This window comes from Nicotiana attenuata, unplaced genomic scaffold (assembly GCF_001879085.1).
Source record: "Nicotiana attenuata strain UT unplaced genomic scaffold, NIATTr2, whole genome shotgun sequence".
Classification (NCBI taxonomy): domain Eukaryota; kingdom Viridiplantae; phylum Streptophyta; class Magnoliopsida; order Solanales; family Solanaceae; genus Nicotiana; species Nicotiana attenuata.
Genome location: NW_017674157.1, coordinates 30,739 through 54,677, shown reverse-complemented (window position 1 = coordinate 54,677; position 23,939 = coordinate 30,739). Strand labels below are relative to the sequence as shown.

Genomic DNA, 23,939 nt, shown 5'->3' with positions numbered 1-23,939 from the left:
ACTTGGGTCTGGCAGTGTCCTAATCACTGTCCAGACTCTGGTCTGACCTTCAAGGGTCTACTCTTAATGTGTTTGACCAAGCAGGTGATCAGGGGTGTGTCAGCCTACTTTGTGGCTAGGTATGACCACAACCTGTCATGGCTCCACAATCCCCCTTTCACTTTGCACTTACTCTTAGCTATTAAGTTCTGCCCCTCTCTTGCAAGCCATGCTTTGGGACCCCCTGAGCTCCCTCTGAACTTGGATGCCTGAGAGCTGGCTCTTCCACACTGCACCGTTTCTATTTTAATGGTATCTTGGGTGTAAGCAATGCCAGGAATCCCGGAGATTCCTTGGAACTTTGAAACACCTTGGGTAAAGAGAAGGCGTTGGAAATCTGGATCCCGGGAGTGGCTCAATCGCATATTATTAGACATTAAGGTTGAATTAGGCTGCTCGGATCTAGCTGTTAGCCTCTGATGTATTTTTTCTACATTCTGTAATAACTTGTATAAACTCGGGGAGTATAGTAAAGCGATGTGGGAAGGGTCTTTACTTTCTTGCATCAAAAGGGTAGAAATCATGATCTTAGGACTTTATTATTTAACCATCTAGAGATCCTGCCCTATAGGACCGTTTTAATCACATAGAAAGCATGTCTATAGGACTTAACACTCACTTTCTACAATTATGCATATAGAAATCCTGCCTATAGGAGTTAATTTTCTGCAAATTTATAGGTGACATGCCTATAGGATGTGCATACGCATGACATTAGGCAAACTTTAGGTTTAATAAACAAGCATCCGTCCACAAGTTTATTAACGAGTTCGGTAATCAATAACTTGTAGATATCATGTCCATAGGAGCTTCTTTTGAACCAAACTCGCTTAGCCTGTCTCACAGCAGTAGCAATTGATTAGCCGTTTCTTATACGCCTAAGTCAGTACATGTTTTCCAAAACGTAGTCTCTAATAAAACTTGTTTCAAATCAGTGTATACTTTTCCCTAAAATCTATTTCTTTAACTGGCATATCTTTTCTGAAACTCCTTCTTTCTAATATTCTACCTAAACGTGTTTTCCAACTCAATTCCTATCTTTTGAACTCGTCGTTTAAAATCATTCCGCAACTCACTCTTTTCTTTGGATAACTCTGTCCCTTCTGGAACTTTCAAAACTTTCCTTTTTTTGTGTTTAACTACAATTAGGCAGTTTGTTTTCCCTTTTGAACTAGTTCCTAAACGTCTGCAGCATACCCTTTTTCTTCAAGACTCTTCTGCATGATCATCTTCTAAAATCAGTACTTTCTTAAATGAACTCGCGACTAATTCAGTGCCTTAATCTCTGACAACTGTATCCAAGTTGCCTAATGCAGACTTTCTGTCCAAATATATGTGTTGAACCTGTCCGCTCACTGCTTAATTTTAATCTAAGACCAAATCAGTATTTGTCAAGGCATGCTAAACTATATGATTATTTGATTTCTGGGGTTTATTTGAGCCTTATTTGCTTGTTTATTCTTCCCTTTATTTGATACTTGTTTTGAATGTCGAGCTAGAATTTTATCCTTTAAACTCCACAAAGGCCTCCATCCCTTTCTTTCCTTTTAGGATTAGAAGTCCTAATACCCCGGAACTGATAGGATTGGGATGGGTAGTAGCATGTGATAAGTAAACGATACCGTTCCGCGCTTTAATACCTTAACGGGGTGGGAAGGGTAGACATGGAGATGATGATTACACGATAACACTATGTGTACAATTGGGTACCAGTGTTGTGCGAATGATCCATGTAATGTATAAACCTAAGACTCCCCTCTCCTTTTATTAGTTTAACAATTTTTTTTAGAACTTTAAAAGCTGCTGCACTTTCAACTTCTGTTTCTCACACGATTTTTGGTTTGCTTGCACTAATTGCTTGACTTTTTCCCTCTACTTGCACATTTCTTTTACAACTAAACTGCTCCTTTTCTGAATTTCAGCACTTCTTTTAACCTTTTTGTGCTTCCTGTTATACTTGTTAGTTTATTCGCATTTGCACTTAAAGTCACAATTGTAGCATGGCCGGGAACCACACTAGTGGATCTTGAGGGGTGCCTAACACCTTCCCCTCGAGATAATTTCAAGCCCTTACCCAAAACTCTGGTATGCATCTTTAATTCTTCTAAAAGTGTCCTAATGCACTATAATCATTAGGAGGCGACTCTCCAAACTCCAAAAACCCAATTCCCAAACGGGATAAGAGTTGTCTTCCCGAATGTCGTGAACCCGATTCCGCGAGGAAATAGGGGGCGTCGACAGCCTCCACCTCGAGCTTATGAATTGAATCCCCAATTTGGCATCAAGTTTTCGTCTATGCTCCAGGGGTGGAGGAACAAATCTAATTGGCCTAAGGAAATAATGTAGTATTCTGCACTCCTTGGCCTTTGTATGAGGTATGTAATCCTGACTTTCTGGCAACAAGAATTCCAGAATATATGCACCTTGTTCCTCATTCCTTGACTCTTCAATTGGTTCGGATGACTCTATTTCCATATCATCATCCAAACATAATGTGGAAAAATGCTTGGAGTGTGGACCAATGCGCTCCAACACATGAACTTCAGGACTTTCAACATCCTCAGCATCAATGATGCTAGAGTCAACAAAATTTATATCCTCAAAGTCCTTGGCCGGCTCTAGTCTCACTTCTTCAACATTGACATCCTCAAATTGTAGTTGGCTAGGTTGTTGATGTTCTACTCTGACCTCCCCAATTAACACCTCAAATTCATGCTCTTCTTGGCTACTATCCTCAATATTGGCTTGTTGAGCATTAAAAGCTCCAACCACTTGACTCAATTGAGCCTCCAACTTACGAATAGTTGCCTCTGGCCTTTCTATCTGCAACTGTTTTTCATTATTTTGTTTCAGAAGGCACTTTAACATATCCTTGATCTCCTTCAGGTCTGCATCCCCAGGTTCTTTGTTCCTATTAACTTCACAAGAAAAGGTAGAACCATCATAGTAAGGGGTTGGGGGGAGATAGGAAATATAAGCACAACCATTAAAGTGACCATTTTTACCACCACACACATCACACACATTCCACAAATAAGATTGAGTTGGTGCACATAACTTGCTCTTGGGAATATTTTGATAATTTTGATACGGGTGGTTTCCTTCACAATATGTATGAAGATCAATAGTAGAATTATCTACACCTAAATTCCCATAATTCCAAGATGTCATGTTTCTCAAATCAACAGTTATAAAAAAAACAAAAAAAAAATAAAAGATCAAACTTGAACCCTAGCAGCATATACAGCTACAACTACACCGTTAGTTCCCCGGCAACGGCGCTAAAATTTGATCACGCCCAACTCTAGTCCTAAAAAGGATAAGCGGTCGCTGCAAATATAATCCGGTCTAAAAGTCCGGAGTCGAATCCCATAGAGAACTAAGACTTAGCTGTATCTGTTTAATATCACTAAGAAGACGAGATTGAGCAATTTCTAAATTATAAAGATTGAGATTTATATTTCTAACTAATTAACTAGCAAATACTATAAAAATGGTAAAATTATTAACTAAAGAGACAAAGGGTTGGAGACTAAATTAAGGAGGTCTAAAGTTATGATTTCCCCAATTGTTGGAATCCTTCTAGCTATGTTCCCTACAATTTTGCCAATGTATTCTCTACTGATTGTGAGCACTTTAGATGTCGGAATTCTCTCTCGAGCAACTACAACAATTTACTAGACATATTCTCTCGAACTATGCTAGTTGGCTTTATCTAACCGCTCATTATGACCACGTCAAGGCTTTGTTATTTCTAAACCCGCCTTTAAACCCACTGTATTGATTTCTCACATACGTTAGGAGTGACGTTGTTCAACAACTACCTAAATATGTACTCTATCTCGAGCACTACACACTAAATAGGCACAGTCAATTGTTGGACATTCAATCAACAACAACAAACACGTAGCTGAACAAGTAGAGAAATCCAACGACTCAATTATATGAAAACATACAAGAATTTATCCTACAAAAGGTTCTATCAAAACCCTAGATAACAAATTAGTTATTCATAATAGTATGTAAAACTACAATACTAAAAGTCATAACCAACAACGAAAAAAAGGAAGAGGAAGGAAAAACTCGTTGAAGAATTCCCCGCCTTGCTCCTATTGTGTCTCTGCCTCCTTAGGTCGAATCTGTGTTAAAAATTGGTCTCCTCCCCTCGAAATACCATTTTTTTCATGTATATATACCAAGTAGGGTCGGGCCCAAACAATTACACCTTCTCCTATGCAAAAAAAGACAAGTTTTCAGGCCTGGATGGCCGCAGCCGCGGTCGGGGCGCGGCACGGACGCGGTATTTGGCAAGTATACTGCCTCAGTCCGCGTCAGGTCTGCAGTCTCAGTTTCGACCGCGTTTTTCGACCTGTTCTGTTTGGAATTTGGAAAAGACGTAAAACATGAATGTTGTAGAACTTTGAGTTAGCTTTCCAACCATATATTGTGGAGCCCAAATGGAGTTCTGATCAAAAAGTTATGTGCATTTTATTAGACAGTGTACAATATGCCTACTCGATTCTTCGTTTTGTTGCTCTATCATCTGTTGATCCCCGAATACGATCCCGACTTAATTTCTTGGGCTTTTACTCACACTTCAAAGCTACAAATCACTTGAATTCACTCCATAACATCTACGTAGCTCGGAATCACTCCTACGAGGCATACAACACACAAATAGTGCAAGATACTAACGATTAAAGCTCAAACTCAATTAAAGTGCAGTAAATTTGAGTGTAATAAGCGACTAAAATACGTAATTATAGCCTATCATCAGTCTCCCAAGTCGCCTCCTCGACCGGATGACCCCGCCACTGAACCTTTACCGATGCAATATTCTTCGACTTCAGCTTTCGAACCTGCCTGTCCAATATCGCTATTGGCTCCTCAACATAAGATAGATCCTTGTCCAACTGGACTGAACTGAAATCCAACACGTGCAACGGATCACCGTGATACCTCCAGAGCATCGAAACATGAAATACCGGATGAACCCCTGCCAAGCTGGGAGGTAAGGCAAGCTCATAAGCAACCTCCCCAACACGCCGCAATATCTCAAAAGGCCCAATAAACCTCGGACTCAATTTCCCTTTCTTCCCAAATCTCATGACGCCCTTCATAGGCGAAACGCATAGCAAGACCCGCTCTCCAACCATATAGGAAACATCACGAACCTTCCGGTCCGCATAACTCTTCTGTCTGGACTGGGCTGTACGGAGTCTATCTTGAATCACCTTAACCTTCTCCAAAGCATCTTGTACTAAGTCGGTGCCTAATAATCTAGCCTCGCTCGGCTCGAACCAACCCACCAGGGATCTATATCGCCTACCATACAAGGCCTCATACGGTGCCATCTGAATGTTGGACTGATATATGTTGCTCTAAGCAAACTCAGCCAGTGGCAAGAACTGATCCCAAGAACCTCCAAACTCCATCACACACGCACGGAGCATATCCTCAGGAATCTGAATAGTGCGCTCGGATTGTCCGTCCATCTGGGAGTGAAATGCTGCGCTCAACTCTACTCGAGTGCCCAACTCATGCTGTACGGCCCTCTAGAACCGTGATGTGAACTGAGTACCTCTATCTGAAATAATGGAAACTAGAATATCGTGCAGACGGACAATTTCTCGGAAATAAATCTCCGCCAACCGCTCCGAAGAAAAGGTGGTACACATAGGAATGAATTGCGCGGACTTGGTCAGCCGATCCACAATCACCCAAATGGCATCGAACTTCCTCAATGTCCGTGGGAGACCAACTACGAAGTCCATGGTGATCCGCTCCCACTTCCACTCCGGAATCTCTATCTGCTGAAGCAATCCACCCGGCCTCTGGTGCTCATACTTTACCTGCTGACAATTGAGGCACCGAGCTACAAACCCAACTATATCCTTCTTCATCCGCCTCCACCAATAGTGCTGTCACAAATCCTGATACATCTTCATGGAACCCGGATGGATGGAATACCGTGAGCTATGGTTCTCCTCTAGAATCAAGTCTCGAAGCACATCAACATTGGGTACACAAACCCGACCCTGCATCCTCAATACCCCATCATCACCAATGGTCACATCTCTGGCATCACCTCGCAGAACCTTGTCCTTGTGGGAAAGCAAATGAGGGTCATCAAACTGACGCTCCTAGATACGATCAAACAAGGAAGACCGAGACACCACACAAGCAAGGACCCAGCTAGGCTCCGAAAGGTCTAATCTCACAAACTGGCTGGCTACTGCCTGAACATCCATCCATGGGCCTCTCCGCCGCTGGTAGATAAGACAAACTCCCCAAACTCTTCGCCCGACGACTCAAAGCATCGGCCACTACATTGGCCTTGCCCGATGATATAAGATAGTGATATCATAGTCCTTTGGCAGCTCAAACCACCTCCTCTGGTGCAAATTAAGGTCCTTCTGCTTGAACAGATGCTGCAAACTCCGTTAATCAGTATAAATCTCACAAGGCACCGTACAAATAGTGACGCCAGATCTTCAGGTGTGAACAATAGCAGCTAACTCGAGATCATGGACAGGATAATTCTTCTCATGTACCTTCAACTGTCTGGACTCATAGGTAATCACCCTACCATCCTGCATCAATACCGCTCCAAGGCCAACCCTCGAGGCATCACAATAGACATATAAGACCCCGAACCGGTAGGCAATATCAAAACTGAAGCTGTGGTCAAAGCTGTCTTGTGCTTCTGAAAGCTCTCCTCACACTCTTCCGTCCACTGGAATGGAGCACCCTTCTGGGTCAGCCTGGTCATAGGTGCTGCAGTGGATGAAAATCCCTCAACAAATCGACGATAATAACCCGCCAAGCCAAGAAAATTGTGGATCTCTATAGCTGAGGATGGTCTGGGCCAACTCTGCACTGCTTCCACTTTCTTCGGATCCACCTTTATCCCCTCACTAGATACCACGTGACCCAAGAATGCCACGGAATCCAACCAAAACTCAAATTTTAAGAACTTAGCATATAACTTCTTCTCCCTCAAAGTCTGAAGCACTATCCTCAGGTGCTGCTCATGATCTTCCCGACTCCGGGAGTATACCAAAATGTCATCAATAAAGATAATGACAAATGAGTCAATATATGGCCGGAATACACTATGCATCAAATGCACGAATGCTGCTGGGGTATTGGTTAGCCCAAATGACATAACAAGGAACTCATAATTACCATACCAAGTCCTGAAGGCAGTCTTCGGGATATCTGGATCCCGAATCTTTAATTGATGAAAGCCTGAACGCGAGTCAATCTTAGAAAACACACGAGCACCCTGTAACTGATCAAACAGGTCATCAATACGAGGCAAAGGATAACGGTTCTTCACTGTAACCTTGTTCAACTGGCGATAATCAATACACATACGCATAGAACCAACCTTCTTCTTCACAAACAAGACAGGAGAACCCCAAGGTGATACACTGGGCCGGATGAAACCCTTATCAAGCAATTCCTGTAACTGATCCTTTAACTCCTTCAACTCAGGAGGAGCCATACGGTACGGAGGGATAGAAATGGGCTGAGTGCCCGGCAACAGATCAATGCCAAAATCAATATCTCTATCGGGAGGCATGCCCGGAAAATCACCTGGAAACACATCAGAGAAATCTCGAACTACTGGGACTGAATCAACTATATGGGTATCAATACTGACATCTCTCACATAAGCTAGATACACGTTACAGCCCTTCTCAACCATACGCTGAGCCTTAAGGAATGAAATAACTCTACTGGAAGTATGATCTAAGGTACCCCTCCACTCTACTCGCGGTACACCTGGCATAGCCAACGTCACGGTTTTCGCGTGACAATCAACAATATCATAATGGGGAAACAACTGGTCCATGCCTAGAATAACATCAAAGTCTACCATGCTGAGTAATAACAAATCGGCTCTGGTCTCAAAATCACTAAGAGCAATCAAACATGACCGATAAACGCGGTCCACAACAAGAGAATCTCCAACAGGAGTAGAAACATAAATAGGAGAACTCAAAGAATCCCGAGATACGCCCAAATGCAGGGCAAAATAAGAGGACACATAAGAATAAGTGGAGCCTGGATCGAATAAAACTGATGCATCTCTATGACAGACCAGGATAATACCTGTGATGACAGAATTGGAGGCGACAACCTTAGTACGGGAAGGAAGGGCATAGTATCTGGCCTGGCCTCCCCCTCTAGGGCGGACCTCTACCTCCCCGACCTCCACCTCTAGCTGGCTGAGCAGGTGGGGTAGCAACTGGTGCTGTGATCATAGCCTGAGAACTCTGCGGGGCACGCTGTGGCTGAGAAGTCTGTGGAGGTGCACCCCTCCCAAGTCTAGGGCAATCCCTCACCACATGGCGTGTGTCACTACACTCAAAACAAGCTCTGTGAGTACGTGGTGGCCGTGACTGGCTCGGGCCAGGTCTGCTGGACTGACCACTGAAAGCACTTCGTGCACGAGACGTGCTGAATACTAGAGGTGCATAATAGGAGGAGCTGGAATACCACTGGCTGCTGAAGTGCTGAATGAACGGGGCGACTCATATAACCCCTACCATGACGAGCTGAAGCTGGGGCACGAGCACTAGAATAATGGCCCGACTCTCGAGACCTCTTGGCCTCCCTCTCCTCTCTGTCCCGGGCATGCATATCCTCTACTCTCCTAGCAATGCTCACCACCTGCTGATAAGAAATATCCATCTCCGACTCCCGAGCCATACTAGACCTGATACTGGGAATGAGCCCCTCAACAAACCGGCAAACCTTCTCGTGAACAGTAGAATCCAAAGCTGGTGCATGTCAAGCCAAGTTAGTGAAACGGACAGCATACTCCGAGACAGTCATAGTACCCTGGCACAAATGCTCAAACTCTACGCGCCATGTGTCGCCGAGGCTCTGGGAACATACTCTCTCGTGAACATATCTGAAAACTGAGTCCAAGTCTGGGAAGCTGCCTCATCCGGACTGTCTAACTCGTAAGCACACCACCACTGATAGGTGGCTCCTCGAAGCTGGAAGGTAGTGAAGGAAACCCCGCTCGATCCTGATATACCCATGGTACGGAGGATACAATAGCACTCCTCTAGAAATCCCAGAGCATCATCTGATGTCAGTACACTGAATATAGGAGGCTGATTCTTCTTGTATCTCTCAAGCCTCTTCTGCTCCTCCTCTGAAGCTACTGCCCTCTCCTCGGGCTGAGCTGGGGCTACAGGCTGTAGCGGTATAATCTCTGGGACCTGCTCAACATGCACTCGCTGCTCAGGAGTACGGGTGGCAGGAGTTTGTGCTCCACCCCCAGCCTGGAATGTGGCTGCAGCGAGGGGAAGCAACCCTGCCTGAGCTAGAGTGGTGTACATACTCATAAACTGCGCAAGAGTCTCCTGGAGAGCTGGAGTAGTAGTAGCAGTAGGCGTGTCAGGCGCCTGGGCTCCAGCTGGAACTGCTGGTGGCTCCTCGGTAGCAGCTCGAGCGGGTGCTCTGGCTGCACCGCGTGCGCATCCTCGGCCTCTACCCCGGCCCTGACCTCTGACGGCTCTCGCAGGGGGCACGGGTGTCTGGTCACCTCCAGTGGCACGTGTCCTCACCATCTGTGAGAGAATAGAACACAAAAGTTCAGAATTTTGATACCAAAAATCTCGCACGACAAGGAACTCAAATGAAGAGAAATTTTCTTAACAGTTACATAGCCTCTCGTAGATAAGTACAGACGTCTCCGTACCGATCCGTGAGACTCAAATAAACCAGCTTGTGATTCATGACTCCTATGAACCTAGAGCTCTGATACAACTTGTCACGACCCCGGTTCGTCGTCTGTGGACATGTCGTGACGGCACCTAGTCCCTACAACTAGGTAAGCCTAACAATTTCGCAAGAAAGAAAACATATGCAGAAAACTAATATAAAACCAAAGATAACAAATATAAAAGTGTTTAAGATACCGCTTGGCATACACAATACAAGATCTCAAACCAAACAACTCCCAAAACTCGGAATTCCATGAATCACAAGCTATGAATATGACAAAATGCTCTAACTCCGGAATGTCTAAATCAAAAGAAAAGATAGAAAGGCTATCACTACAAGAGAGAATGGAAAGGGACTCCTCGGTCTGCGGACGCGGCAGATATACCTCGAAGTCTCTGGAGAATCGCCTCGCCTCAAGGGTAGTGGGGCTGAGTCGAAATACCTGGATCTGCACACGAAAAACATGTGAAGGAAAGGGCATGAGTACACCACAGCGGTACCCAGTAAGTGCCAAGCCTAACCTCGATTGAGTAGTGACGAGGAAGGTCAGGGCCCTACTGGTTATATACAATAATATACAAGGAAGAGAAAGTAGCACATGGTAATAAGAGTAGCAACAACTACAGCAGAGACAAAATAATCACAGAAGGAATACAGCTCAACTAAGAGATAACAACCGGGGATCTCCCAGGATACCGTCCTGTAGTCCCAAATATAAATATCCAGTGGATCTCTCGGGTGTCGTCCCGTAGTCAGCTCATAATGCGTAGGGGATCTCCCGGAATACCACATCCGTAGTCCCAAATGTAAATACTCAATACTGGGGGAATCTACCGGGTGCAGTCCCGTAGTTCCAATGTAAAAGTGCAGGGGGATCTCCCAGAATACACATCCGTAGTCCCAAATAAAACAGGCAAGGTGGGATCTCCCGGGATATCGCCCGTAGTCCCAAATTAAACACACGCAGCAACACGAAGAATATTCAGTTCAATCAATTTATACTAAGGTAAAACAGGTATTTCTAGCCTAGCATGCTGCACAGAATTCAAATAAGGCAGTTTGGGCAAGTAAAGCAGTTAATCACTTAGACATGCTTTCCTAAGCTAACAGTAGGCTTAAATTACAACTGGTAAAAACAGGGAAGAAAACGAAATTATAGTTACTTGATGAAAACAGGATTTTCAACAATTAGCACATGTATGCACTCTTCACCTTACGTACAAGGCATTTCATATATCACAGTATCAATTCCCAAGGGGAGTTTCCCCCACACAAGGTGAGGCAAGCCACTTACCTCGAACCAGCTCAATCAACTCAATACCACGTTCTTGCCACGAGTATCCGACTCCAAATGGCCCAAATCTATGCAAAGTAATTGCGTAATGTAAATATAACTTCAAGTAACTAATTCAACTAATTAATTCGAAGCTAATACGCGAAATTAGGAAAATCACCCCAAAAACCTCCTGGGCCCACGTCTCGGAATCGGGTAAAATTTACGAATTCGGAACCCTCACATTCTCACGAGTTCATATATACAAAAATTACTCCAATCTGACATCAAAATCTTGATCAAAACTCCAAAATTAGGCCTAAGAACTTTTCCATTTTTTCTCCAAATTTTCACCCCAAATTCGAATTTAAAGGATGAATTTAAGCATAGATTTGTGGAAATTAATCAAAACCGAGTAAGAATTACTTACCAAAAACACCCAGGTGAAAATATCTTCCAAAATTGCCAATCCTCATCTCCCAAATCAATTTCTAAGGTTTTGAAGCTTAACCCTCGATTCTGCCCCTTTTCTGACCATTGCAACCGCATCTGCGGCTCTGGGACCGTACCTTCGGTCCCGCTTCTGCGCAGACCAAGTCGCACCTTCGACTTTTCATTATACAAGGATTTACGCACCTGCGACCTCCCTTCCGCAGATGCGGCGCCGCTTGTGCGATGAAGCGCCTGCTTTTGCGGTCCCTGCTGGCGCTCCTCTTTTCCGCTTCTGCGATGCCAACGCCACTTCTCCGGCTCCGCACCTGCGGTCCCCAACCGCAGGTGCGGTTATGACAGAAGATCAGTTGCTGAAGCTTCTCGAAACAACTTCCAATTCTTCCGAAACCTTCCGAAATCATCCCGAGGCCCCCGGGACCTCAACCAAAGATACGAACAGGTCATATACCACTATTCAAACTTGTACCGATCTTCGGAACACTCAAAACAACATCGAATCATCAAAACACCCTCGGATTCAAGCCTAAGGATTCCAAAACTTCAAATTTCCGCTTTTGATCAAAAAGTCTATCAAACCTCATCCGAATTACCTGAAATTTTGCACACACGTCCCAAATGACACAACGGACCTACTCCAACTTCTGGAATTCCATTCCGACCCCGATATCAAAATGTCACTATCGAACCGGAAACTTCAAAAATTCGACTTTAGGCATTTCAAGCCTAATTAAACTACGGACCTCCATAACACAATCTGAACACGCCCCTAACTCCGAAATCACCCAACGGAGCTAACGGAACCAACAGAATTCCATTCCGAGGCCGTCTTCATACTGCTCCGACTACGGTCCAAATTCTAAGGCTAAAACTCTCATGTAGGGACTAAGTGTCCCAAAACACTCCGAAACACAAAACGAATCCTCCCGGCAACTCACAATAGCAGAAAAAAATACGAGGAATGCAGTTAATAGGGGAACGGGACGTTAATTCCTAAAACAACCGGCCGGGTCGTTACAGAGTGTCAAGTCAATAATGAACTATTAAAAAGAGTAGAGGGAGTATATTATAACTCCACCATCATTTGATAAAATCTTTTAAAATCTCACCTGTCAGTACTAAATGCAGCAAACTACGTATATACTAAAGAATAAAAATTTACAAGTTACGCATGGGTTGATTACGACAATGGCACAGTGAAATTAATAAAGGACATAGACAACAATTTTTATTTTTTATTTTTAAAAAGGATTTTGCTTTCTATGTCATCAAAGGAAATAACTCGAACAAAAAAAAAAAAAAAACATAAGCATTTATAACAGTCAAAAGCTAATTAATTTGAAATCAAAACGATAAATTTAGAGTAACAAACCGCCCATTCTCCTATATAAGAAGCACCGTAGGAGCAGCTGAAGCAGCCTGCTCTTCGTGGACATGCCGGCTTCAGCCATAATATTTTTGTCCTTGCTTGTCAACATTATTACATCAACTGCGATCACACCATTTTGTAAATAGGAATACAGTAAACTTTTTAGGTATTTTCAAAGCCCACTTTTGACCTTTCACTGCTACTTTAGCTCTAACAGTGACAGGTTTTACATCTTGTGTTGACTCATTACATTTATAACGCAACACGCAGATTACTTTTGACACCTACAAAGTAATTCCGTATAGCTCTTCGTCGACATGGCAGCTTCAGCCATAATATTTTTGCCCCTGCTTTTCAACATTATTACATCAACTGCCATCACACCATTTTGTAAATAGGAATACAGTAAACCTTTTAGGTATTTTCAAAGCCCACTTTTGACCTTTTACTGCTACTTTAGCTCTAACAGTGACAGGTTTTACATCTTGCGCTGACTCATTACATTTACAACGCAACACGTAGATTACTTTTGACAGCTGCAAAGTAATTCCATATAGTACAGAAAATTATAAGCCTACGGATACTCTCCTCTCCAGAACTTTATTTTTGGATTACCTTAGCTTTTTCTCTGTGAACTTGGAGCTTAAGTTGCCGTGTCTGCTCGATTGAACGATCTTCTTTTGGTATTTTGTTTGGTTTTCCTCTTGGGTTTCTCTGAAGAACACAGCCTTTGCTAATCAGGGGTTATAGCAACTGCTGCTTGAGAAGTTCTATTTCGAATTTTCTACTTATTTGAAGGTAATTATTATAAAAAAAGATACGGTGAGTTCTAATCTAAGACTCAAAGTTTGTTGTAAATCGGCTAATCCCCTGTTAATTCATAGTATTTTGACTCTTTTTTGTTTAATCTTTTGATATGCCGTTTTCTGATTTTCCCCTTTTAGCTGAGTTTTGCAAGTTATTTTCCAGTATTAGTTTACTTAGCTTTTATTTTGGCAATTAGACGTGCCAATAGTTAGTGGTGGTTTTTGAAGGTATAAAATTACTACCAATGCCTTCTCTTCTAGGTGTTTGAATAAATTCTTCAATGAATTACCATTTCTATTAAATTTGATATGCATATTTCTGTCTTCTCTATTTTTTAAGTGTTTGTGATTTATTTTTATCTCTGTTGTCCTGAGGAGTATCAATGGCTTTTGTTCTCATTTTCCTTGGGCTAATTTATATCATAGCTACTGCTTGCAAGATGATATAGGTCATCTCAGAAAAATCTACATTTTCTTTATCTCTGGATACCAGAGTTCATTCATTCAGTTGGATGCCTTTGAAAAGAAAATTGTTAGTTTGACCAACATGGGCATACGTTGTCGTCAATTTTGGTTTCTTTAGCCTTATGATGATTAGGGGAGAGGGTGGATCAATAAAGGGCTGATATTAGTTTCTTGTTAGAGTAAATTTACTAGTGTATCAAAATGAGTTGTAGTAATTTCTCATGCATGCAATTTAGCAACTTTAACAGAAGTTTCTTTATTTTTTCGGCAGCGATCAAGTTTTGTGACTATAAAAAGATGTCTAGGCTTGAAAAAACTATTGATTCAATGCCATCAAAAAAAGGGAAGCGTCAGTGCTCTGAAGAAAGAGGGGTCAAAATAAAACAGAGACGCCGTGAAATATATTGAGAGAGGTCGGCGGACAAAAGAGAATTAAACTTAATGCAACGACGAACGGTATACCTTCATTCTACAACAGATAATCCTATTGATGATTCCATGGAGGTACCAACTTCCTGCCAATTTAGCAATGAGCAGATCGAGAATACAGTTGGTGTAAGAGGAGCCTCATCTTCCCTCTTGGAAACAAGTTAGTACAATATTAGTTTTTAAGTTATTAACTTGCTTCTTATATATGTATGTTTTAGTTTATATGTCCATACATCAATGTGATGTGACTTGACTTGTTTTCTCTTTGTTTGTCTAAGCAAATGTGCACTCAGTTGACGCTTCTGTTATTTCTGATGATGGCAGAGATATAGGTAGTAGCTCCTACATTTTTGAAGTTGGTAAGCCTGGAACAGTGGTGTTATCTGTAAATTTTTTTACATATCCAGACTTATGTGATAACTCATTATATGTTAGGATCCAGCTCAAGAACGTGCACCGAACAATACAACATTGCGTCGTATACAACAGCAAAGAAAGGTTTGTTTTCATCTGCCCTCCAAACTATTTTAGTCATTTTTCCCCCTGAACTGATATATTTTCCTTCGCTAAAATTTGAGATATACAGATTGTAAACCTAAAATATTGGGTCGTTGCAACACTAATGAATTGCCTAATAGCTCTTTCAGACTCAAACCTATATCAAACTGTGAATTTTGTAGAGCCAAAAGATTTGAATATGAACCACCAGGATTTTGTTGTGACAATGGTTCAGTGAAGTTGATTCACTATGGAATGCCTGCTGAATTGCTAAATCTTTATTTAGGAAACTCTGAGGAATGTGGAAATTTTCGCACTTATGTTAGAATGTATAATAACATGTTCGCATTTACTTCTCTTGAAGTGAAATATGACAGAGATTTAGCGAGAAGGAATCGCGGTATTTATACATTTAGAGTTCAAGGAAAAATGTATCATTTTATAGATGACTTGGTGCCCTCGAGTCAACAGGCTAAAAATCTGCAGTTGTATTTCTACGATACAAATAATGAGGTAGCAAATCGGATGGCATCTCTGACAAGCTTAATGAATCAGTTATCAGAACTTTGATGGACACATTAAAAATGAACCCATACTGCATTTTCTTGAAATCGTTAACAGATATTTCAGAATTAACCAACTTCTATATTGCGCTGAAGTCTGACTCTGGTTTAGATCAAAGAACATACAACTTACCAACATCGTCAGAAGTAGCAGCAATATGGATAGAAGATGAGAGTAGTTCCAATATTTCTTTACCACACATTCGAATTTATACACATAGTTGTAAGAGCCAATTAGTAAATTATTATTACAGCTGTTATGATCCGTTGCAGTATCCATTACTATTTCCTTATGGACAGAATGGATGGCACTGTGGTATTAAAAAGATTATTCGAACGAACAATACTGTTAGTACCGGAATTTATTATGAACATGAGCAACTTCCGAGTGTAGAAAATATGTGCTCAATTGACATGCTTCTTGATATGGAAGCAGAAGTTCTGCAAAAAAAGAAACAAAAAAGAAATACTGTATCTTGCCGTGAGTATTACTGCTATAAGCTTCAAATGAGGGATGACGAAGAAAATGGAGTTTTACATGCTGGGAGAGCATTTCAACAGTACTCAGTCGATCAATTCATCAAGCTTGAGACTCAAAGGTTAGATTTCTATTCACTTAATCAAGATTTATTTCGAGTTGATGCGTCAGCAGGGCTTCTTGATGTTCTAAGACACGGAGAGAGAGATGCATCAAATATTGGTAAACAAAGTTTTCTTCCTGCGAGTTTTGTAGGAGGTCCTAGAGATATGCGTCGAAGATATATGGACGCTATTGCGTTAGTGCAACATTTTGGAAAACCTGATATATTTTTGACAATGACATGTAATCCATCTTGGCCTGAAATAGAAGAACATTTATTGGTAACAGATGAGGTATAAAATCGGCTTGATTTACTTAGTCGAGTGTTTAGAGAAAAGGTAGAAGAGATAAAACAGATATACTAAAGAGAAACATATTTGGAAGAGTTGCTGCTTTTATGTACACTATTGAATTTCAGAAGCACGATCTTCCACATGCTCATTTTCTTATCATACTCAACAACGAATATAAATTGTTAACTCCAGAAGCTTATGATAAAATTGTTTGTGCTGAATTGCCTGATCGTGATACGAATAATTAATTGTATACACTTATTACTAAACATATGATGCATGGACCTTGTGGTAGCTTAATCCTAAATGTCCTTGTACAGAAAAAAAGGATATTGTAAGTTTGAATATCCAAAGGAATTTGCTGATCACACATCAAAGGAAAAAGATGGGTATCCAATATATCAAAGACGAAATACCGGCAAAGTTGTAAATATTAGAGGCCACCTTCTTGATAACTCCTGGGTGGTTCCTTACAATTCATATCTACTAAGCAAATTTAATTGTCATATTAATGTTGAAGTTTGTTCTGATATTAAAGTTGTCAAATATCTTTATAAATATATTTGCAAGGGACATGATAAAATTGCTTTTTTGTACATGCTGATGATCCAAATATTGAAATAGATGAGATCAAACAATATCAATCCGCTAGATGGGTTTCGCCGCCGGAGGCAACTTGGCGTTTATTTGGTTCTCCCATAAGCGAAATGAGCCTAGCTATTTACCATCTTCAGCTACATCTTGAAGGACAACAATTTGTCTCTTTTAAAACCACACAGACCATAAATGCAATTGTAAGTAATCCTATGATTAGAAAAACAATGTTGACAGAATTTTTTTTGATGAACAGAGAAAACAAAGATGCTAAGTATCTAAAGTTACTTTACAAGGAATTTCCAGGATATTTTGTATGGTCCAAACAATATAGGATGTGGACACGTCGACAACGGGGTACTGTTATTGGACGTATTGTGACATGTCATCCTACAGAGGGAGAAAGATACTATCTTCGATTGTTATTAATGTATATTAGGGGACCAAAATCGTATCAACATTTGCTAACTGTAAATGGAGTATGTTGCAGTACATTTAGAGAAGCCACAGAAAAAAAAAGGATTATTACAATGCGACAATAACTTGGTTGACTGTATGTCAGAAGCTGTAAGATATCAGATGCCTTATAGTTTAAGACGTTTATTTGCTACGTTGTTGGTGTATTGTAATCCTTCTAATCTGAAAGAACTTTGGGACCAATTTGAAGGTTCTATGTCTGAAGACTTTAAGATTATGCCAAATTTTGAACAAGAAACAGATTCGTCATATGACTTTAAACCATATTAATGATATTTTACATTCAATTGGTCATGACATAAATGAATTTATACTTGTACCTGAAAGAATTTTAACTTCATCAGCTGCTAAAGAGGCTCAGGATTGTCATTTTGAAAGAAATATAATTATTGGAGAAGAAGATTTGTTGTTGGAAGCAAAATTGAATAGTGAACAACGAGAAGCATATAATATAATTCTTGATAGAATATATAAAAATAAACCTGGAGCTTTTTTATTGATGGTCCTGGAGGAACAGGAAAAACTTTTTTGTACCGTGCATTACTTGCTGCTATACGATCAAAAGGATTTGTAGTTTTAGCAACAGCAACCTCTGGTGTTGCAGCTTCAATTCTTCCCGAAGGACGAACCGCTCACTCCCGTTTTAAAATTCCTATTGATATTGATGGACAATTCTCATGTAATATTAGTAAACAAAGTTCGCTTGCATCATTGATACAAGATGCCAAATTAATTGTATGGGATGAAGTATCAATGGCCAAAAAAGAATTGATAGAGGCTTTTGGTTTACTATTGAAAGATCTGATGGATACGAAGATATTATTTGGTGGAAAAGTAGTTATTTTTGGTGGTGATTTTAGACAAACTCTTCCAGTTGTTCGTAGTGGAAAAAAGGAGGACTTCATACAAGAAAGTTTGCTATGTTCTGACATTTGGAATCAACTCGAAAAATTGCGTTTATCAGTAAATATGCGAGCGAGAACAGATCCTGCTTTTTGTGAATATTTGATGAAAATAGGGAGCGGAAAAGAAAAAACAAATTCACAAGGTAAGATTGAAATGCCTAATTGTTTCATTGTTCCTTTTATTAGTGAAAACGAATCGTAGAATCTTTTATTTAGAGTTACTTATCCAGATTTTTATGCATCTCCTTGTGATATGTCTTCTACAACTTCTCGTGTTATTCTGACAACAAAAAATGACTTCGTTGATGAAATAAATGATATGCTCATAAGTCAATTATTGGGTGATTCTAGGACATATGTTGCATTTGATGAAACTACAGAAACGAATGATCAAAGTCAATATGAAGATTTTTTGCATAGCTTACACCCTGCCGGTTTACCTCCTATAAATTAACTTTGAAAAAATATTATCCTGTTATGTTATTGCGAAAATTAAATCCGTGCGAAGGCTTATGTAATGGTACACGACTTGTATGTTGTTATTTTGAAAAGAATACTATAAGCGCTAAAATTGCAAGTGGGGATTTAAAAAATACACATGTATTTATTCCGAGAATACCGTTGTTATCATCACAAGATAAAAAACTACCTATTCCTTTCAAAAGAACACAATTCCCTATTAGATTATGTTTTGCTATGACTATAAATAAAGCTCAAGGTCAGACGTTAGATTTTGTTGGAATTTATTTACGAGAGCCTGTTTTTTCGCATGGTCAACTTTATGTTGCTTTATCCCGAGCAAAAAACTCGAATTCTGTGAAATTATTGATCCGACCGCCAACATTTGATAGCAATGACGATCATACAACACACAATGTAGTATACGAAGAAATCATTCAGGCAGCTGCTATCTTATAAATTGACCGTTGTACTATCAGAAGCCAAGGTATGACACAACTTGGGCGCAATACCGGCTATTAGGTTTGTAATTTTCTTCTTGAATGGATGGATTTAACAATTGCTGCTACTGTATACTAGCTAAAAATAATATCTTCTCTCATTATTACATACAACAAGAGATGCAGCGGACGGTCTCTATTCATACACAGGATATGCAGCTAATACTTGCTATTCACAACATCTTAAGGTCTACCTACCTTCTTAGGTCTTCTTGTTTTGAAGATTTTTGAGTACTTGTATCACAAAGAGGCATTTAGGCTTTTTTGGAACACCCATCAACACCGAGTCTCGACGAGTGTTGGGTTGAAAGACAACTTTTCCATTGATTGACCTGTTAAACATTGAAATCAACGGAAATTTGAAATGGCATTCCTGATTCGCACAACTAGATGAAATGATCTAAATCAGTTGTATCAAATATGAAATAGCTACTAACTTTACAATAGCGTAGATTTCGAAAATATGAACAAGAAGTGTTGATTAATAGACTAGATCAGAAAACATGATCCTTCCTTATTGCAACTCCATTCTTCTGCTTCCTTAGGCAATGTCTTGTTTCAGTATTCAATTTTTCTTCCTTTATTATATCTTCAGATATTATCTGGGGCTTAGTGGTACTGCTCTAGATTTGTAGCTGGCAGATTTTTCGGTTTTGATCATATGGTTAGCTCTTTACAAAACTGGACTTTTGCTGAATATTCTGTACTTATGTGTGTATCTTCACTTGCAATTTTGATATTTATAGATTACTAAAACTGAATTTCCATTAATGAGCTTCCTAAATAGGTGCAATTGATCTCTTTAGCTTAATTAAAAAAATTCTATAATATTCTGTGCTTATCATTCCTTTGTCTTCTTGAAATAGGTGCAATTGATCTCTTCCGCATACTTGAAAGCAAATACTATACAAGAAAAATTTCCAACAGATAGTACGTGTGTGCAAATTGGCCTTCCTGTGCATTAGTTGTAAATGAAGATTTTGAATCCCCGTTGGTTACGGCTTCTCCTGTGTCATCTCTTAAAAGCGCGGCAAATTAAGAGAGCATCCACAAAACACAAAGGAAGGAATGAGAACTGAAGCAAGTGAACACTCAGCTGCAATTCTATGTCAGATGTCTTCGCTCAAGGATATGCTTCATCAGGTGTTTCCACGCAGTTTTATCTCATTCACTGTATTTTGTTTTGGTGTGTGTGTATATATACATGTATATGTGTGTATGTGTCTATGTGTTTGTATGTCTTAGGTGAATGACAAAGTATAAACTAAGTAAGTAGCTTATTCAATGAAATTTCATTCAGGTTAACGAAGAAATTGAGGCGACATTCAGGCAACAAGTACGGAAGTTGAAAGTGCTTTGACTACTCGAGAATCGGAGCTGATGAGAACTTCGTATAGACTGCAATTTGAAATCGATGGCTTCATGAGAGTTTATGGTATTTATAGAGGCTTTGCGTAGCATTAATTATAATCTATTTCTTCTTTTTTTGGTAATTCATTTTTTTCCCAGCTGTCAAATTACTTGCTTTCACATTCTTTTTTAATATATTTTACGATCCTCTACTTTACTACTCTAAATATGAGCTTAAAACTAAATTTAGAACTTCCAATAACAATATTAGTTGTTTTGGATATGAAACACATACAGAAAACTTTTTCTACGTACGCTGTTTAAATAGTGATGAACTGGTGATTGACTTTTATTCTCATTGTTTTTATAATTTCCTCTGAATTCTTGTCTTTGTTTTTAGCTGATCCAGAGACCTCTCTAAAACATTTGGATGAAAAGATTTGTTATCTAACAAGGAGGTGCGACGAGATACTTGTAAGTATCAATAACACAAGGTGCTAATATTCTTAAACTATGTGACACTTTTTATATGTGTAGAAATGCAAACGGAGAGTTTTGTATCTTTAATATGGGACAGCCTCTTTCTGTTAGCAAATTCCATATCTCAAGACAACTGTTAGTAAACTTTAGCTCTGGCTTTTGCAGACATGAATTCATTGCGTCGTGCCTGCCTTTTCAAAATGAAGTTTCTGTAAAAGATAATGATGACGTATGCACTATGCTCGCAGAAAAAATAGCTATTACAGAATGAAGTTCATAGTCTAAACAAGAAAAACAAAGCTTTGGAAAGTTCAACAGCAGCTTTTGTAGAAGAGGTTCTTGAGGATCTTCAGCACGCGACATCTACTAACTCTCTTCCTATATATCTTGGTATCATTTCTGCTTTATTTTTTTGTATTCTTCATTAGTGTTTTCTATTTTGCCCCTAATACCCAGTATAGGAGTGCTTCAAAAATTAGGAAAATTCTCCAGGCCTCCTGCGCTTACAAAATTAGACACACGCTGCCCCCTTTTCTTCCCAATTTGACGCGTGTGTGCTCAGCAAATTTTATTCCCTCACATGCGCTGTTTTATGTGGAGTCATCTTCACTATTTTTGTCTGTGACTTCCTTCTCTGTTTTCTTCATCTATTCGCTATCCTGTATACCTTTGTTTACTTTAATTTTTTACCATAAATTCCTAACTTCTGGATTTGTTCTATCTATCCACAACACACTCAGTTCTTTTAAAAGGGTAAGTCTTAGAAAAGAACATGCCAAGGAGTATGAGTGTATGTTTATTGTGCTAATTGTATCAACATTATGGTTTCAGCTAACAACAAGCAATCATTTTTTTTCCTCATTTATAACTTCTGATATATGCTTGGAATTTTTAGTTTCTAATATACTTTAGGAGTTTGACCGTAGCTCTTTGTAAGTTACCAGACTGTGCTTAGAAGGTGTTACATAGAGGTAAATGGGTTGTGGCACAGGATGGCTAGAGCAGCTATATGGCAGATAGTCAGAGCATTTGAGCTGTGGTATATCACATATGGAAGGCCAAATGAAGCTCTATGGTTGCAAAAAGTGCCAAAACCATAGAAGATATTGGAACAGATCAAGTACGAGTGTAAATGTAGATGCATCGATGTTATAAAGAGAGGAAACATAACAATGGCACAAGCTGGAAATAAGTCTTTACAATAAGGCAAAGTGCAGTAGTAGGCTGGGTTCTGTTATGAAGTTTTGATGACTGTTTGATGGATGTAAATGTATTTGTTTCGTGACGATTAATTAAACTTTTTATTTTCACCAAAAAAAAGTCTATGTTTTCCGTATATGCTTCTTAGTGTTAGTTGAACTCTCTCATGCATCTGTTGTGCTTATAAAAAGTGAGACCTCTCTCATGAATTAGTGATAATTTTATTTTTCCAGAAAAGAAAGTAACACTCATTTGGATAAGAATTATTCATCAATTCTCAAATGCTAGCAGCCTGAGTATGGATTTATTGGCTGCCCACTATCTTTGGAAAAATCAGGAATTAGAACTTCCTGCACCTACAATCCCACTAAATTACAGTACTTGTGTTTTATGAAAGATTTGCACACAGTAATAAACAGACACATAATCTGATCCGCAATCATTACATTACATGAGATTAAAGAAGATCATAACAACGTGTACACAAACATCAAATTTTTAGTAATAAAATGTCTCAGTAGATACAATTTTTCCTTGTGCTTGAGTTTTGACATTCATATAATATTTGCCAAAATAAAACATAGTATAATACAAAATGTTGGGCCCGGGCTTGCACGGGCTTATCCCATCTAGTTTTGGCAGATTCACGTGTCAGCCAAACGAATAGCAACACGAAAAGCGGTGGCACCGATAGTTGCATAACAACACTGAAGACCACGGTAAAAATAACAATAATATAAATTTTAACTATATAATAAGTGGAGGTTTTGGTACGACGAAGGGTAAAATCGTAAATATACGGGTTTCATTTTCAGATGTAAACCACGTGTCCCATTCCGTTCCACTTTGATACCCAAAAGCAACACAAATCCTGCCTTTTCCTGTTCTCCTCACTAGTATCCGTACCCCGCGCGTTGCGCCGAGAATATTAAATATAATTTTTTATAAGAAAATATTATATGAAAAATAGGGTATACAAAGAAGCACGCGAATGCTTTTACTTTTTAAACATGTAATGTAGTAAATATTCATAAATTGAAGTCATGCTAAACACACTTATCCATTTTAATAAACAACTATTAAGGAAGAAAATAAAAATTTAGATTTGTAATGACCCGGCCGGTCGTTTTGAGAATTTAAACTCCGTTCAGCAGCGTAAGGTCTGGAACAGCTTCATAATATGAGTATCGACTGCGTGCATGGTTGAATTCAGTTAACGGATGATTTAGAGTCAAATCGGAAGAAAGAATCTAGTTTTGGGAGTTTAAGCGGTGAGAATTTGGCCGGAATTGGACTTTTGAGTAAACGGCTCCGGAATGAATTTTTGATGATTCCAACGGCTTGGTATGGTGATCTTGGACTTAGGCGCGCGTCCAAATTCAGATTTGGAGGTCCGTAGAGTAAATTGAGGCATTTCGGCGAAAGTTGGAAAAGTTGAAGTTTGGAAAATGGAGAAGTT

General features: G+C 39.7%; 1 protein-coding gene across 1 annotated transcript; it reads left to right on the top strand.

Moving 5' to 3' along the window:
- Positions 1 to 15,663: 15,663 nt before the first annotated feature.
- Positions 15,664 to 16,763, top strand: LOC109218112. The gene is made up of 2 exons (XM_019382430.1): positions 15,664 to 16,515; positions 16,641 to 16,763. The coding sequence occupies exons 1-2, from the start codon at positions 15,664 to 15,666 to the stop codon at positions 16,761 to 16,763; spliced, it is 975 nt and encodes a 324-aa protein (XP_019237975.1).
- The last annotated feature ends 7,176 nt before the right edge of the window (positions 16,764 to 23,939 follow it).